The 15289-nt window shown below is 35.4% G+C and overlaps 5 protein-coding genes across 5 annotated transcripts; all 5 read left to right on the forward strand.

The window, feature by feature from the left end:
• Positions 1–1224, forward strand: LOC114737271 (NF-kappa-B inhibitor alpha-like). The gene is made up of 2 exons (XM_028925181.1): positions 1–372; positions 1087–1224. The coding sequence occupies exons 1-2, from the start codon at positions 1–3 to the stop codon at positions 1222–1224; spliced, it is 510 nt and encodes a 169-aa protein (XP_028781014.1).
• A 4886-nt stretch (positions 1225–6110) lies between these two features.
• LOC114737272 (uncharacterized) lies at positions 6111–6766 on the forward strand. The gene is made up of 3 exons (XM_028925182.1): positions 6111–6300; positions 6371–6453; positions 6545–6766. The coding sequence occupies exons 1-3, from the start codon at positions 6111–6113 to the stop codon at positions 6764–6766; spliced, it is 495 nt and encodes a 164-aa protein (XP_028781015.1).
• A 1037-nt stretch (positions 6767–7803) lies between these two features.
• LOC114737260 (uncharacterized) lies at positions 7804–9000 on the forward strand. Its single transcript, XM_028925170.1, has 4 exons — positions 7804–7845; positions 8197–8313; positions 8428–8556; positions 8648–9000. Exons 1-4 carry the CDS (start codon positions 7815–7817, stop codon positions 8746–8748), a joined length of 378 nt encoding a protein of 125 aa, XP_028781003.1. The 5' UTR covers positions 7804–7814; the 3' UTR covers positions 8749–9000.
• On the forward strand, positions 8888–9714 carry LOC114737273 (uncharacterized). Its single transcript, XM_028925183.1, has 2 exons — positions 8888–9001; positions 9133–9714. The coding sequence occupies exons 1-2, from the start codon at positions 8888–8890 to the stop codon at positions 9712–9714; spliced, it is 696 nt and encodes a 231-aa protein (XP_028781016.1).
• Positions 9715–11794: 2080 nt separating this feature from the next.
• Positions 11795–13114, forward strand: LOC114737274 (uncharacterized). Its single transcript, XM_028925184.1, has 4 exons — positions 11795–12314; positions 12427–12588; positions 12679–12828; positions 12951–13114. The coding sequence occupies exons 1-4, from the start codon at positions 11795–11797 to the stop codon at positions 13112–13114; spliced, it is 996 nt and encodes a 331-aa protein (XP_028781017.1).
• Positions 13115–15289: the final 2175 nt, after the last annotated feature.

The following is a 15289-nucleotide window of genomic DNA, read 5'->3' on the forward strand; positions in this document are numbered from 1 at the left end:
ATGAATTTGGATGGGGAGGTTAAGAAGAATGAGGCAATTAGGGAATTGCGTCTTGGGTTAAGGATGCGCGATTGGGGCGCTGTGCTGCGCACAGTGAGGGGCCTCCCACCATGTGCAGAGCTGTGGCTGGCCAAGACGAACAAGTGGGCTGACACTGTACTGCACGCAGCTATCATTTATGGGACGCCACCCCGCGCCGTCCATGAGCTGTTCGAAGCAATGCACGGAGGTGAAGAAGACGTCCTGCAGATTGTGTCAGCCAGGAATCAGTGGGGCAACACTCCTCTTCACTGCGCCGGCGATAGGGGCTCTTCCCTCTTGTGTCGCCGCATCCTTGATGCCCTTTCCGCCGCGCAACACAGAACCCGCGCCGTAATTAATTCAATCTCTTTTATTGATTACATGATGCAGGCGCATCTGCATGATGAGATTGAATCTTAATCATTCTGTTTTTTAATTCTTCATGAATTTTGTTTTAAAAATATTTTTTGACGCTATTAATGGTCTCAACTAATATATATATTTTAAATTTGAGAGAAAATATGTGTAATTAAAGCAAAATAGTGGTTAGAATATTTCACTCTAACTATTAACATTGCGGAGTCTAACTGGCATAGAGAGGGGCAAGGGGCATCCATCTCCAGTGCTTCAACTTTTCAAATGTTTTTTTTTTTTACCTATTCATTATTAGATTTTACAAAAAGTAGGTGACATTTTGATATCTAATGTTGCAGTTTTAGATATTTTTAGGAAATCACTAAAAAAATTTAGTTTCATACAATTTTTGGTCCTTCAAGTTTGTTTTTATTTTGCTTTAGATCTCTCAAGTTTCTTTTCATTTAAAATGTTGATTCTTATAATTCAATAAAAACTTAAACCATCTTGCCCATTGAATGACTAAAACCTATAGTTTGAAATTTGAGAGACTAAAATTAAAATGAGAACAAATTTGAATTACCCAAAATTACATTAGCCCAAAAATTTTAAACTCGCTTTATTTCATAATATATATTGAGACGTCACTTGTTTTATATAAAATTTAAAACTTAGTGATGATGATGATCATATTGAATGTTGATTCTTAAGCTTCTGGTGCGTAACAACGAGGGAGAGACGCCTTTGTTCTTGGCTGCTGTTCATGGTCACCTAGCGGCCTTCCTCCTTCTCCATGGCCATGCAGAACCTGAGCATGCCACAGCTCCTTACGTGAAGCCCAACGAGTAATCTGCACTTCATTTAACCTTTCAGCGAAAGTACTTCATTTTGTGATTTTACTTATTTTAAAAATAAGTTACTTAATTAGGTCTTCTACTCCCTTCACTTTAAAGTGCAAGTTACTTTTTAGAAAATTTGTTTTAGTCCATAGTATAAATTATTTTGAGAATAATGAATACTTATTTGCTAATTTTATCCCTTTAATTAATGCTTAAATATGACTCCTCATACTTTTCTCTCTTTCTTTCAAATCCTTAATATGGGTGGGCGGGCGGCGGGGGAGGGGGAATTTCAATTGCAGACGGGTTTAATTACAAGTTATTTTTTCTTCCATAGTTCTAATGATGATGATATGGTTAAAAAGGACTAATATATTTTGGACTAGAGGTATTGTTTGTTTAGGATCGAATGGAATGGAATAATACGTTATTCAAACTTACATTCTATGATGGTTTAGTTAACTAATGGAATCCTTTGCTTGATAAATAGTATTAAAGTATATACTACTTCCAATTTTTAACATAAGAATTACTTAAAAATTTAATTGAGTCATAAATATAAGACTCCAATTAACTTTATTTTAATATTTACCTATTTTGCCTTTGAGTGATTTTTACGGTGATTGCACATGTTGAGGAGTTACTATGGTAATTCAAGTACCCGTGATTAACAAGGTTGTGTCAAGAAAAATAACATATGTTTATTTTAAACGATTAATTTAACTAATTTTCTTAATATTCAAAAATTAGTTAATTATCTAGCTTTTTATACAGTAATATAGTAATAGTACCTCCGATTCTAAATAGAAGACATAATTGACTAGTTTAAGTATATTAAGAAAATAAGTTAAGTTAGTTATTTATAGTGAGTAGGTGTTGCTTTCTCTAAAATATCCTTACTAATCAAGTGTATTAACTAGAACTATCATTATGAGAAGAACTACTAAAAAAATGCATAAATATGATAAACAAAATTGATTGAGATCTTATATTTAGAATCAAAATAAAAATCAAACTAGATTTTACATTAAGAACCAAGAGACAGCAATTGAATTGAATTGATCATTAATGCAGAATTATCATTACTATTAATGCGTCTCCTCCCCGACATGGTTTCCATCATCGATGAAAAAGGGCAGGCACCTCTGGACACCCTGGCCTCTATTCCTTCGGCATTTAGGAGTGGCACTCACCTTAGTTTGTGGGAGAGTCTTCTCTACCACTGTAAGTGCGCCCACCTCCATCAATCCATCTAGAATTTTAATTAGTTTTTTTTTTTACCTTTAATATAAAAGTTACTTAACTAATTTGATTGGATGAAAAAAAAATTATTTAAGTTCATTATTTGTAACAAATATGAGTTTATTTTCTTAAAGTATTCTTTTTAATATAATCATGACTATCTTTGAATAAAAATCTTTTGATATGTGTAATTAATATGAATATTTTAAAAAATGAATTACAAATTAAAAAAAAAAGTGAATTGAGGTTAGGATTCCTTGGGTCATAATTTTCGATCCCACTTTCTCTCCTCATGTGAAGTCATATCTGATGTGGCTGCTCATCCATATTTATATATATATATATATATATATATATTGCCAATTGCATACAGCAAGGGATGACAAGGATAAAATTTCTAAAAGGAGTTTTTAATTTTTTGAGTGGAAAAAATTATAAAAGAAGTCAATGTTAACATTTGTAAGTCAGTTAAATATTTAGAAATTCAGTCGTACTCAATCATAATTAAATCACTGGTCATGACTGATAAAGCAGCCAAGAAGATTAATTTTTCTTAATTAAAATGACGTTGCTGACGTAATGATCATTCTCCTATTTCCGAAGTCATCCCGATCCGTCTCTCCCCAACGTTTTGGGCGCGTTCAGATTGGGATTATGCTAGTCAGCCTGATCAGCTTACCACCCATGAAGCTCTTTTCGGATTCTCCCGATTCTCCCTTTTATGGAGTGACATAGGTAATTAATTATTAATTTTAATGCTTAATTGGATCTTTTCATTTACCAATATTCGACTCCTTATTATAAGTTGCTTATAGAAGAAATATTTTTATTTCGAAACATAAGTTCATTTAGACGGTTATTACTCATTAATAATTATTTTTTCAATCTTACTCTTATTTAATTATCATTGGAAAGAAAAGAAAGAAAGAAGATTCAGAGTTAAAAATTATTTATACATACAGGGAGAGAATTTTAATAAGAATAAACTTGAAAAAATTATTAATTTGAGACATTTAGTTATAATTTAACTATACGTGAAAATTAGTTAAAAAGGATTTACATATGGTAAGGAGGAGGGCTTGTTTGGAATCATTATCATAAGCACTTTTAATTGCTTTTTATGTAAATCGAAACAAAACTCTTTATACATATTCATTTCGTATTTTATAAATCACGATTAAAAAGTGGTTCAAAAGCTTAATATGTCTGTCCATGGTTGGCAGAGACATGTATTTGGTTCGCTGATCATGAAACAGCTGGTAGACAATGACGCTTTTTATGATAATTTGATGGAGATGAAGGTGTTGGGGATGGACGACGATCATCCGGCGAACTTACCAATGCTGCGTCCTTCATATAATAAAGGCACTCGGATCTTAAAAATAAATTTTAAAAAAATTACTTTCTTTAACTAATTTTATCATTTTTGTTTACATGTGGGTAACTGATGATAAGTATGCATGCGCATGGTGCATCGTCATTATTAGGATGGACAGCATTGTTGAGAGCAACAAAGTATGGTGCGATCGAAATGGTGTGGGCAATCTTGGAAAAAAAGCCATTTGCAATTGAGGATGAAAGTGATGAGAAGAAGAATGCGATGTTGGTGGCGGTGGAAGAGAGACAGTCCACCCTATTGATGCAATTCATGAAGAAGCCACCCATCTGGAATCGGAATCTCCACCTTGCATCCGACGTCCATGGCAATACTGCCTTGCACTTGGTCGCCAAGCTTTCTCGTCATAGCCTTATACCTATGTCTGCCATTCACTTGCAATGGGAAAATACAACTTTGCTAATGGTTTTTTGTGGGCTCTACAAATGTATCCAATTTCACCAACTCAGGTGATAAATCCCAAACTTATTATGTCTCAACTGTCTAGATTAAAAAAATTTAATTAATTATTTTAAAATAAAAAATTATTTTCTTAAAAAAATAATAATTAAAAAATTATTTTTATTTTAGATGAAAACAAAATCAAATATAAACCATCCAAATCATGTTTGAACAGTCCAAATATAACGAGCTCGTATATTCACCGTTTCCTCATTACACCACATCAAAGCATGCATGTGGTTCACGTCCTGGTTCTGGTCCTCATTGATTAATTTTGGACTTTGATTTTAGAGCCACCACACACCATTTACTTTGCATCTTTTACACGACTTAACTAATTTTTTTAACTTTCATGAATTAGTTAACTAGGATTAATATTAAGGACAAGAGGGTCATTGTCTTTTTTAAATGTTCTCACTTATTCAGTATAAAATCGATCAATTTAGAATTTGCTCCTCATTATTTTATCAACATTTATAATATTAAAATATGTAATAAATGTATCTCTGAATTACGTACCGTGCAGCAGGCTTAATAAAGTTCACCCTGGTTTTGTTCATGAAAATTATTAAAGAGCTTTTGTCACAGGTAGGTCACTTATATTGCCCCATAACATAATAATTAGTCAGGATGATGTGAAATTATACAAAAGGAAAATTCCATCTCTCCTATGTGTTATGAAGGTGGACCTAAGAAGGTATATGACATGGCGGAATGAATATTTATCATATATTGACTCCTTAAAAGGTTGGACTTAATTGGTTTTCTGTTGCTATATATGAATGGTGAGGTTCACATCATGACTACTTTCTTGGAACAAGAGGTTAGAATTAAGCTGAAGATGATGATCAAAGGGTCCCAAAACAAGCCCTCGTGAGGGCATTGAAGTTTGTTTAATCCGTAGTGTATTATTGATAGCAAAAAAAGGGTCCCAAAACAAGAAACATTTTGAAAAAGAAACAAAAAGAAAATCAAAATCATCCAAAACATATATGTAACACGAAAAGCGAACAAACAAACGTTTCATTTAGTTTTCTCTTTCTCTTTCCTTTCTGAAAGGAATCAGGTCTCTTTTATTTTTCCTTGAACTGAAGGCAGGAAGCATAAGCATTCTTTTTACTTTAAAAAACTTATACTTGAAATATCCCTTAAAATGAAAACAAAAATAAAGTATACATATACAGATACTCCCTCTAATTTTTAATATAGGAAATAGTTACTATTCGGATTTTATCATAAATATATAACACCTCGATCCATTTAATTTGTTTATCATATTTATCATTTTTTAACTAATTTACATATATTATAAATTAATATATAATCTAATATCACACAAGAATATTTTAGAGAGATTAAATGACATTTATTATAATTAATAAATTTATCTAACCTTTTAATCTACGGTAAAAACTAGAAGCAGTGCTATTTAATTACCCTCAAATTGAAACTTGCACGATAAGATGAATTGCACAGCCCTCTCTTTCCTTTGGTTAAAACCACACCGATGTGCAGCTTGTTTATGTTAATCGTAAAGCACAATTAATTTGAAAAACAATTGCAGACAAGTTGGAATATATGAAAAAGTGGCCCACGTTAAGATTTTGAAGGTTATTATATATATTCTTTCCAACGGATGATGAGACGAAAGTAATATTCCTCCCATTATGGGGCCCTAATATTATAAGGCTTCAGCTTGCCTACTTAAATCATCTCAAAGCTCCATCCCCTCTCTGTCATCATTAATTAATTCCCGCTGATCGATTCATCCATCGATCCCTTGCACCCGACGCAAGCTAGTCGGAAAATCATCAGAAATGGGAGAGTTCGATTTGACGGGTAAGGAAATGGAACTGCGTTTTGCAGTGAAGAATCGCAAATGGAAGCGTGTTGTGCAGATTTACGATGATCCAGAGATTCGGAAGAGCAGGATCAACAGGTGGGGAGACACAGCATTGTACGCCGCCATTGAGACAGAGGACACTGCTACTGTCGAACGATTGATCGGTGCAATCAAATCCCGGCAGCGGGGGGATGATGAAGCCCTAGACATTCTGTCACTGAATGTCTGACACAGGCGATACTCCTCTTCACTGCGCAGCCTCTCGTGGCTCTGCCTGCATCTGTGCTGCCATCATCGGAATGTTCCACAAATCACTGGTAATAATAAGAATGATATCTTTCTTTACGCAACTTCATTGCTTAAAGGGAATTAATCTCAGCTGTAATATTAATATATTGAACCCTGCAGATTGGGGTGCGTAATAACAGCGAAGAGACTCCTCTCTTCTTGGCTGCTTTTCATGATCACCGAGTGGCCTTCCTCGTTCTCCACCTTGCTGCAGGTGAAGATAGCCCACTCTATTGGAGAAGGAACAACGGGGACTCTATGCCTCATTGCACTATTAGGAGAGAATACTTCGGTACGTACACCAGTGAATTAACTAGCTATCTGTCAAATAAGGGCTACTAGCTGGGTAGCTAGCTAATGTTTATTCTTTTGGTGCACTACTTGCAGAATTGTCGTTAATAATAATTCAATGTTGCCGAGGCATCTCAGTCCTTGCCAATGAGAGGGGCGAGTCACCTCTGGCAATCCTTGCGTCTACTCCCTCTCCATTCATAACCTGTATTCATCTTCCGGTGGCGATATATGACAAAACAGAACCAAAGAAGAGAAACGTAGTACACACGGCTGTACAAAAAAGGCAAACCCATGTGTTGAGGGTATTAATGAAACACCCACCTTGGGATAGCCTCATAGAAGATGCGGATGCCGATGGAAATAATGTGTTGCACATGGCAGCATTTCTACCAAAACACATGCCTTGGGAAGTATATGGCTCTGCACTCCAAATGCAGTATGAAGATCACCAAATCTGAAGACACTGCACTGCACGTGGCGATCAGCCTGGGAGCACCAGAAGTCAAGGTTGTAAACCTGATTCATGAGATTGGACACACCAACGTTAGCAACCTCGAAGATGCCATCAAAACCTTGGAAGCTACGAACGACCAACAAGATACTCCTCTGCATTATGCTGCCACACGAGGTTGTCCCTCTATATGCAAGCGAATATTGCAGGTCCTTGAAACCTTGGCTTGTAAAGGTAACAAGCTGGGTGACACGCCTCTGTTCTTGGCCGCTCTCAATGGCCGTAAACGTACCTTTCTCTATCTTCATTCAGTTTGCAGGAAGATGCAGAACAGCAGCACAGAATTATTACGGCGTCCATGGTGGAGAAGAGCTAATGGAGACACTATACTTCCCTGCACAATTCAAAGAGAATACTTTGGTATGTGAGTTTTTAAGTCTAATAATCCCATTATTTCAGCTTAATTAAAGAGAACAAAACTAGGTATATATTTTAATGATTCATGCATGATCTGGGACAGATCTTGCACTTGAGATCATTCATCTGTATCAGGACCAGAATATTGCCAGCGTTGGGAATAATGATGGAGTTACGCCTCTTCATGTCCTTGCCTCCGTTCCTTCTGCTTTCGAAAGCAGTACGCCCATGTCTTTGTGGGACAAACTTCGGTACCGTTGTGAGTATCATTTGCTCTCGATCGCAATATACGTATATTATGTTATGCACTTCGGGTACTAAATATAAAATCCAGTTGAAAATTCAATTTGATCTTAAATATAAAATTTCAATTCACATTATTTCTTGTATTTATTTATTTATTTCTAAAATATTCCTAATAATAATTGCATGCGTTAAAATTTTTTCATTATTCCATTAAAGATATTTTAGAGATACAAATAATCAATTTAACTAAGTTTCTTAATATTCGTAAATTAATTATCTAACTTGTGAATTTGTGTTATTTATTTTTATTTCCACTTATGTTTTTAATGAAAAGAAATGAAGTGAAGGCTTTCTTTATGTAAAGACATTGGTGTAGAAAAGCTGAGAATTGAGGCTAACGTGGAGGCCCACGTTCTGGAGGTTGGAAATTCTGTCCGGTTGAAAGCTGATGATGATCCAACAATAGGCCACCATAGTCAAGGTTGATGCTTTATTTTTTGAAGGAATCAAATGAGTGGTTAATACAATCACTTGGCTGACTAATAATGTATTAACGACTCTAATTTCTTTTTGGGTTCATATCTGAAAATTAGAGGTTCAATAAGGAGAATGAAAGAGAAACATGTATGGAGTGGGCAGATAATGGAGGAACTTCTGCAACGAACTTGTGAGTATGATTACAGACAAGATGAGAGTCTTGGGGATAAACAGAACCAGCAAGGTATAATATAATTATATAAACCAATGTTAAAAGGCAGTTCTTCAACTTATTCTAGTGTTATTTGATTGATTAGGAATATATATGAACCATTTGTATCTGATTGGCAAGAGCGGCGTCAAAGAAGGACAAAAAATCGACAGCGTTGTTAGTGGCAACAAAGAATGGTCTGACAGAAGTGGTGAAGAGAATCCTTGAAGTTTATCCAGTGGCTATTTATAACAAAACTGACCCAAAGAAAAGAAACATAGTCGTCCTTTTGGCTGTCCTAAAAAGACAAACCCATGTTTTCAAGTCATTGATGAATCACCCTCTTTGACATTCCCTCCGAGATGCTATGGATATCGATGGAAATAATGTACTGCACATGGCCTCCTTTCTTCTCCAACACATGCCTCGTCAAATTCATGGCTCTCTCATGCAAATGCAATATGAAGCCCTCTGGTTTAAGGTACAAAAACCTATATATGTACTCCCTTGGATCCTAATGTAAGAGCTAGTTTAGGAGATTATTTTGGTTTACATGTTTTGTTCTTATTTTGATGATCACTAGTTCATGTTATAAATTTTGTTTTGTTAAAGTATGTGAAAGAAAACACGCCAGCTCACCTGAGTTCTCAGGAGAACAATGATGGAGACACTCCAGACGAGATCTTCGCAGAACAGCACAAGGACCTTCTCAAGGAAAGCAACGAATGGATTAAGGACACTTCTGGTTCTTACGCTGTAGTTGCAGCACTTATTGTCAGTGTCACCTACGCCACATCGTACACTGTCCCAGGAGGCACTGATGACAACGGAAGACCTCACTCACGAGGCCATCTTACATTTGACATCTTCGTTTTCTCCGTTCTGGTTTCCTTCTGTTCCTCTATAACTTCCCTGGCCGCCTTCGTGGCTGTCTTCAGTTCTCGAAAGCAACCCGTTGATTATCCTCGAAGTTTGCCTCTGAAGCTTTGTTTTGGCTTAACTACGTTCTATCTATCTGTTGTCTCAATGTTGGTATCTTTCTGCGCTGCGCATTTCTTTGAACTTGATCACAGAATCAAGCGTAAGATTAGCCCTTATGCTTTGGTGTTGATTCCACTGTACTGGAATCTTCTCAGAACCACTCTTTCCAGAGAGCCTCGGCCAAGATACGTAGGAGACAATGTTACTATGTAGCTAGATCCAGCCATGCATGTTTGTTCTTCTTCTGGCTCTGCAATATTTGTTTTCTGTGCTATGTTTGATGAACTATCTTCTCTATTGTGAGTTCCTGTATGTGAAATCTTGAAAGTTTTTAATTTTTAATTTGTTGCAAAATTTACTTTTTGGAAATGAAGCATTAATTTATGACATTAATCACTAAAATTGAAGCTTATATAGCTCCCATATGGACACACCTCTATGTTACGTATGTAAGAGTTTACTTTTATTCATCCAGATGGGACAAGAAGAGAGACGTTGAAGAATCTTCTATCATTTCTCTTACACCAAGAAAAGAATAAAAAAAAAAAAAGAAACAAAAGGGTGATTCTGAAACAAAAATAAAGTGTTGTAACTTGTAACCACCACTAGTTAAAAACTGTACTCATATGATGTTTATAAAATCTAATTCGAAAGTTGATGTTAGTCTTACTTATAAAACTTATTTTATGTATTTATCAATTTTTCTTAAATTAAACTCATTAATATTTCCTCAACAATAATCAAGTAAGAGAGAAAATGAGGGAATTAAGGAAAATGATTAAGATGTTTTAAGAATATATATATCATATTAACTAATGTAACTAACATCCTTAATCTATCCAAATTTATTAATTAAGTCTTACATTAAAGATTGGAAGAGTATTATTTTAAGAAAGCCCTATATATTATAATTAATGGTGTCACAGTTTTTATGAAAATGTTCATTAGTTTATTAGATAATCATACTCGTTGGCCAAAAAAAAAAAAAGGAAAAAAGAGAAGAAGATAATCATACTGAAGGGGGTGTTTATGAATAGAGCTCAACATTACTCGTTTTATGGACATTCAAACTCAATGCTTTATCTTTTACGAAAAGTGTAAAAGATAAAGTCAGACTATCATTTTGTACGAAAAAACTTTTGTTATATCATATATAATGCAAACCATATTTAAATTTTTTTTCCAGAAAATTTGCAATCAACTCAGTTCTGAGAAACTTGGAATATATGGGCGCAAATCATACGCTTATGCACACTTTAACGAAATTGTATAACGTTTTAATTTTCTTGATCTCTTCGTCTTTTATATTTCAAAACGAAATATTCATGTAAACTTCATGATTAATTAAATTTCAGAAAAATCTCTCTTGAGTTGATATTTCCAGTTGTATTCTCTTTGTGGGGTCCAATTTTAGGAAAATATATGTTTAAAATATATAAATGTGAGTGATTTTACCTCAAAAAGTGCAAACGTTTCGCACAAGAAGGAAAAGAAACGTGTTGTTCAATTTTCCTTTTCTTTTCAAAAGAAAGAAAATTAACTTTCCCTTTTTAATGGAGGAATGATATGATAAATAATACCAAGGATTAGATTACAAGAAAGGGGTTAAAAAAAAATTACAACAAAGAGAAACCATGGGAAAAAAAATTAACTAATACATGTTGATCCTATATTTAAGATCAAGTAGAGCTTCAAAACTTTGCTGTATAATTATATATATATATATATATATCAGCATTATTTTGCGATTAACGTAGACTTTGAAAGGTTTAATTAATATATTACATTATGTTAATTGCTATTCTCACTCAATTCTTCTGGTCTGTTACCCATCGTGTTTCTGTTCAACGAAATGTCACAAGAAACAACAGTTAACTCTGCTTTCTTCTTTCTCCAAAGTAACATTCTATATACGGCTTGTACTATAAGAAAGCTAGGAGAAATAAAAAGGAATATCGAAAATTCGAGTGGCTGAAGCTGAAGCAGCTACTTTCGAAATAACAGAAAGAAAAGCAACGACTGGAGTGGGAGAGTCAGAGTCGAAAAGAGGATTCCTCACTTCTTTCTCTCATTCAAAACCGTGCTTACCCGATCAGGAAGTAAAGACAATAATGTATGGCTTGTATTATAAGAAAGCAACTGGTTAACTTTCCTCGCTTAATTAGTAAAAATAGACAAAGATGATTGGAGATTTGTATTCCAAACTAGCAATCGTACTTATTTCTCTCTGCTTCTAGCTACACACCAAAACAATCACTTCAAGCTCCACATCAGTAGCAGTATGAGGGGACCAATGGCTTCTTCTCATATGGAAGCAAAGCATAATCTTTACAGAGACGTGTTGGGACGAAATTGGCATGAAGTGGTGGAGATAATGAGGCAGCATCCAGATGTTCATGCCGCTAAGATCACCAAATCAGAAGACAATGTACTGCACTTGGCTATCACTCTTGAGGCACCAGAGGCCATTGCTATGGAGCTCATTGATGATATTCGGAAGAACAACCCAGAAGTTGCCATGGAGATTATCACAGCTCAGAATGAGCAACAGGATACTCCTTTGCACTGTGCTGCCGCCCGAGGCTCAACCTCTAGATGTGAACGAATACTACTCTTTGATGAAAGGGTTGTTCTTAAAAGTAACAAAGAGGGAGAGACGCCTCTCTTCCTAGCCGCTCTGAACGGTCACAGAGATACTTTCCAGTATCTTGATTCTGTTTGTAGAAAGATCCCCACAACCAAGTTTTCAGAACTCTGGAGAAGGGACAATGGGGACACTATTCTTCATTGTACCATTCAAAGAGAATACTTTGGTATGTTAAGTTCATGATAGATATATATATATATATATATATAGTAAGTCTGAAACGTTTATGAATTAACTTCTGACATATAGTGTGCTTGTAAACTTGCTCGGGTGGTTAGGACTGGCATATCATATAATTCGCCTCTATGGTGATGATGATGAAAAGATCATCGTTAGCTATGAGAACAAAGAAGGAGTTACGCCTCTTCAAGTCCTTGCTTCTGTTCCATCAGCTTTCAGGGGTGCACACCTAACATGGTTCCAAGGACTGTTGTACAGCCGTAAGTATATGACATTTTGTCAAGTATTATTGTAAATCCTAGTGTGGTTGATAATTTAATTAGCTATGTGATTGCTATGACTTGTCTCAGTATATTGTTTGTCAACTGAAGACTTAGATATAGAGCATCTGAAAATTGATGATCAAACTCAGAATGAAGATTTGGAGGTAGGAAAATCTGACTCTTTGAGGAAGATCCATGATGCCGCACCAGAACTGTGCCTTAAGATGACGAAGCTAGGTTCATATATATGCCTTCCTCAATAACCTTGATGCTTTAATTTTTTATTTTTTATTTTTGCCTTTCTTTGCTGTGTCGTTGACGACTTTCTTTTTCTTTGGCTTTCATATGTTTGACTAAAGGGTCAATAAAGAAGATAAAAGAGAAACATCTATGGGGTAGGCTAATCATGGACAAACTTTTAGAGCTAAATTCTGAGTATAAGTACAACGAAAATCAGATTGCATTCTGTCCAAGCAATGTTACAGATCTTACTAATGGGCAAGGTAAACCAACCTATATGTGAAAGAGGATATTAGAACCTTTCGTTCAGATTTGGACTCGAATTTTCTGATGAGTTTGTTAATGAAACATCATTGGCAGGAAAGTCGCCGTCATCCCCGAAAAAAGACAATAAATCGACAGCATTGTTGGTGGCAACAAAGTACGGTCTGCTGGAGCTGGTGAAAAAAATCCTTGACAAACTTCCCGTGGCGATATATGACAAAACAGAACCAAAGAAGAGAAACGTAGTACATACGGCAGTACAAAAAAGGCAGACCCACGTGTTGAGGGAATTAATGAACCACCCACTTTGGGATAGCCTCATAGAAGATGTGGATGCCGATGGAAATAACGTGTTGCACATGGCAGCATTTCTACCAAAACACATGCCTTGGGAAGTACATGGCTCTGCACTCCAAATGCAATATGAAGCCAAGTGGTTCCAGGTAGAAAACACCTAAACTTTAGTTATGTGACTGTAGCTGTTTGGAACTTCTTAAAATAATCACTTTTGACACTTTATGATACAAAAATTCCTTCACATGTTTATGTAATATGGTGCAGAATTGTCTTTTTAAGCTAATCCAAGCAAGCACTAAGTGCATCTAGGAGCATGTTTGGCATAGTTTTTATACAGTGAAAAATCATGTTTAATTTGGATTTTGAAGCTGAAAAGTACATTTACTGCCAAAATACTAGTTTGATCAATGTTTAGACAAGATCAATTTTTTACCTCAAGGCCTTTGATATTAGATTCTTCTTAAAATTTGAATATTTTAAAACTGATCTTTCAACATATCATTCAAACAAGTTTCTGTCAAATTGGCTTCTTTATAAAAACCTATCCAAATAAATTACACTGCAACAATTGACTTTTACCTCCTCTATTTCAGTTTGCAGAAGTTAATTGGGATTAAAAAAAAACCACTTTTGCAAAAACATTAGTCCAAAGGAAATAAGATAGATCCAACACTGACATTATAATATATCTGAATTGGATTGCAGTATATGAAAGAACACGTACCACCATATCTATACGCCATGGAAAACAAAGACGGTGACACTCCGGAGGAAATCTTCGTGGCAGAGCACAAGAAATTATTGAAGGAAAGTAACGAGTGGATGAAAGACACTTCAAGTTCTTACTCCATAGTTGCAGCACTTACTGCTGGAGTTACCCACGCAACATCGTACACTGTCCCAGGAGGCACAAATGATACTACTGGAAGACCGCCGTTGGAAGGCCAAAGTGCACTAAATGTTTTTCTGATCGCCATTTTCGTCTCCTTTTGCTTCTCTACCACTTCCTTGGCAGCCTTCTTGGCGGTTTACAGTTCGCGGAAGCAACCAGATGATTTTCGTAGGAACTTGCCGCTGAAACTATGTTTTGCGTTAACGTCATTTTATGTCGCTATCGTCTCAATGATAGTGTCTTTTGTTGCGGCCCATTCACTTGAAGTTGACCCCAAAATGAAAGCTAAGCTTATCCCAATGTACAGTTTGATTTTCCTACCATTGTTGTTTTACACATTAGCTCAGATTCCACTCTACTGGGATCTGGTCAGAGCCTCTTTCAAGAAGATGCCACAGCCAAGATACATGGGAGAGAGCTTAACGGTCACTATTCCCAAAAAAAAGACGCGGCGGAATGTAGGATATTGTTTCTTTTATTGACTGTACAATTTTTTTTTTTTTCATATTGCCATTTGATTGAATCAGATTCGAATATTGTTGTGTCTTGGCTCTTCTTAAAGTGTTGTCCTTTTTTTTCCATTCATTCAGATTCAAATTCAATGAGCCGCATCTTACTTTATGTAGTTACGTGCCTTTCAGTCAGATGAATACCCAAATTCCCATAACTAAGTATCGGATTGTGTTCGCAGACACTATCACATGCATTAATACGTGAAAGACAAATATTCAAATAATGTCTCTTAATTTCTTCTTCCAATTACTTAAAAAGGCAATGTCGTGGGCCCGTGGAAGGAATATTACTTTCGGCGCATACGTTGTAAAGAACATATATAAATATGTGTGTGTGTGTAGTAACCTTGAAAATCTTAATATGGGTCACTTTTTCATATATCCCAGCTTGTCAGCAATTGTTTTGCTCATCAATGCTGCTTTAATATTAACAGAAACAAGATGCACATTGGTGTGGCTTTAATTATTTATAAAACTTAGATTTATCATAAAA

The sequence above is a fragment of the Neltuma alba genome, unplaced genomic scaffold (genome assembly GCF_004799145.2).
Source record: "Neltuma alba isolate B1F8T4 unplaced genomic scaffold, ASM479914v2 tig00013420_pilon, whole genome shotgun sequence".
Lineage (NCBI taxonomy): Eukaryota > Viridiplantae > Streptophyta > Magnoliopsida > Fabales > Fabaceae > Neltuma > Neltuma alba.

What these genes read in the sequence shown, in the direction of transcription:
- LOC114737271 (XM_028925181.1), top strand. Translation starts at nt 1, where the DNA reads ATGAATTTGGATGGGGAGGTTAAGAAGAATGAGGCAATTAGGGAATTG. An exon ending in CGCAACACAGAACCCGCGCC is followed by an intron (nt 373 to 1,086) that starts GTAATTAATTCA and finishes TTGATTCTTAAG; the next exon opens with CTTCTGGTGCGTAACAACGA.
- LOC114737272 (XM_028925182.1), top strand. Translation starts at nt 6,111, where the DNA reads ATGGGAGAGTTCGATTTGACGGGTAAGGAAATGGAACTGCGTTTTGCA. An exon ending in TACTGTCGAACGATTGATCG is followed by an intron (nt 6,301 to 6,370) that starts GTGCAATCAAAT and finishes TGTCTGACACAG; the next exon opens with GCGATACTCCTCTTCACTGC. An exon ending in GAATGTTCCACAAATCACTG is followed by an intron (nt 6,454 to 6,544) that starts GTAATAATAAGA and finishes TGAACCCTGCAG; the next exon opens with ATTGGGGTGCGTAATAACAG.
- LOC114737260 (XM_028925170.1), top strand. Translation starts at nt 7,815, where the DNA reads ATGTCTTTGTGGGACAAACTTCGGTACCGTT. An exon ending in AATAGGCCACCATAGTCAAG is followed by an intron (nt 8,314 to 8,427) that starts GTTGATGCTTTA and finishes TGAAAATTAGAG; the next exon opens with GTTCAATAAGGAGAATGAAA. An exon ending in TAAACAGAACCAGCAAGGTA is followed by an intron (nt 8,557 to 8,647) that starts TAATATAATTAT and finishes TGAACCATTTGT; the next exon opens with ATCTGATTGGCAAGAGCGGC.
- LOC114737273 (XM_028925183.1), top strand. Translation starts at nt 8,888, where the DNA reads ATGGATATCGATGGAAATAATGTACTGCACATGGCCTCCTTTCTTCTC. An exon ending in ATGAAGCCCTCTGGTTTAAG is followed by an intron (nt 9,002 to 9,132) that starts GTACAAAAACCT and finishes GTTTTGTTAAAG; the next exon opens with TATGTGAAAGAAAACACGCC.
- LOC114737274 (XM_028925184.1), top strand. Translation starts at nt 11,795, where the DNA reads ATGGCTTCTTCTCATATGGAAGCAAAGCATAATCTTTACAGAGACGTG. An exon ending in CCAAGGACTGTTGTACAGCC is followed by an intron (nt 12,589 to 12,678) that starts GTAAGTATATGA and finishes GACTTGTCTCAG; the next exon opens with TATATTGTTTGTCAACTGAA. An exon ending in CCTTAAGATGACGAAGCTAG is followed by an intron (nt 12,829 to 12,950) that starts GTTCATATATAT and finishes GTTTGACTAAAG; the next exon opens with GGTCAATAAAGAAGATAAAA.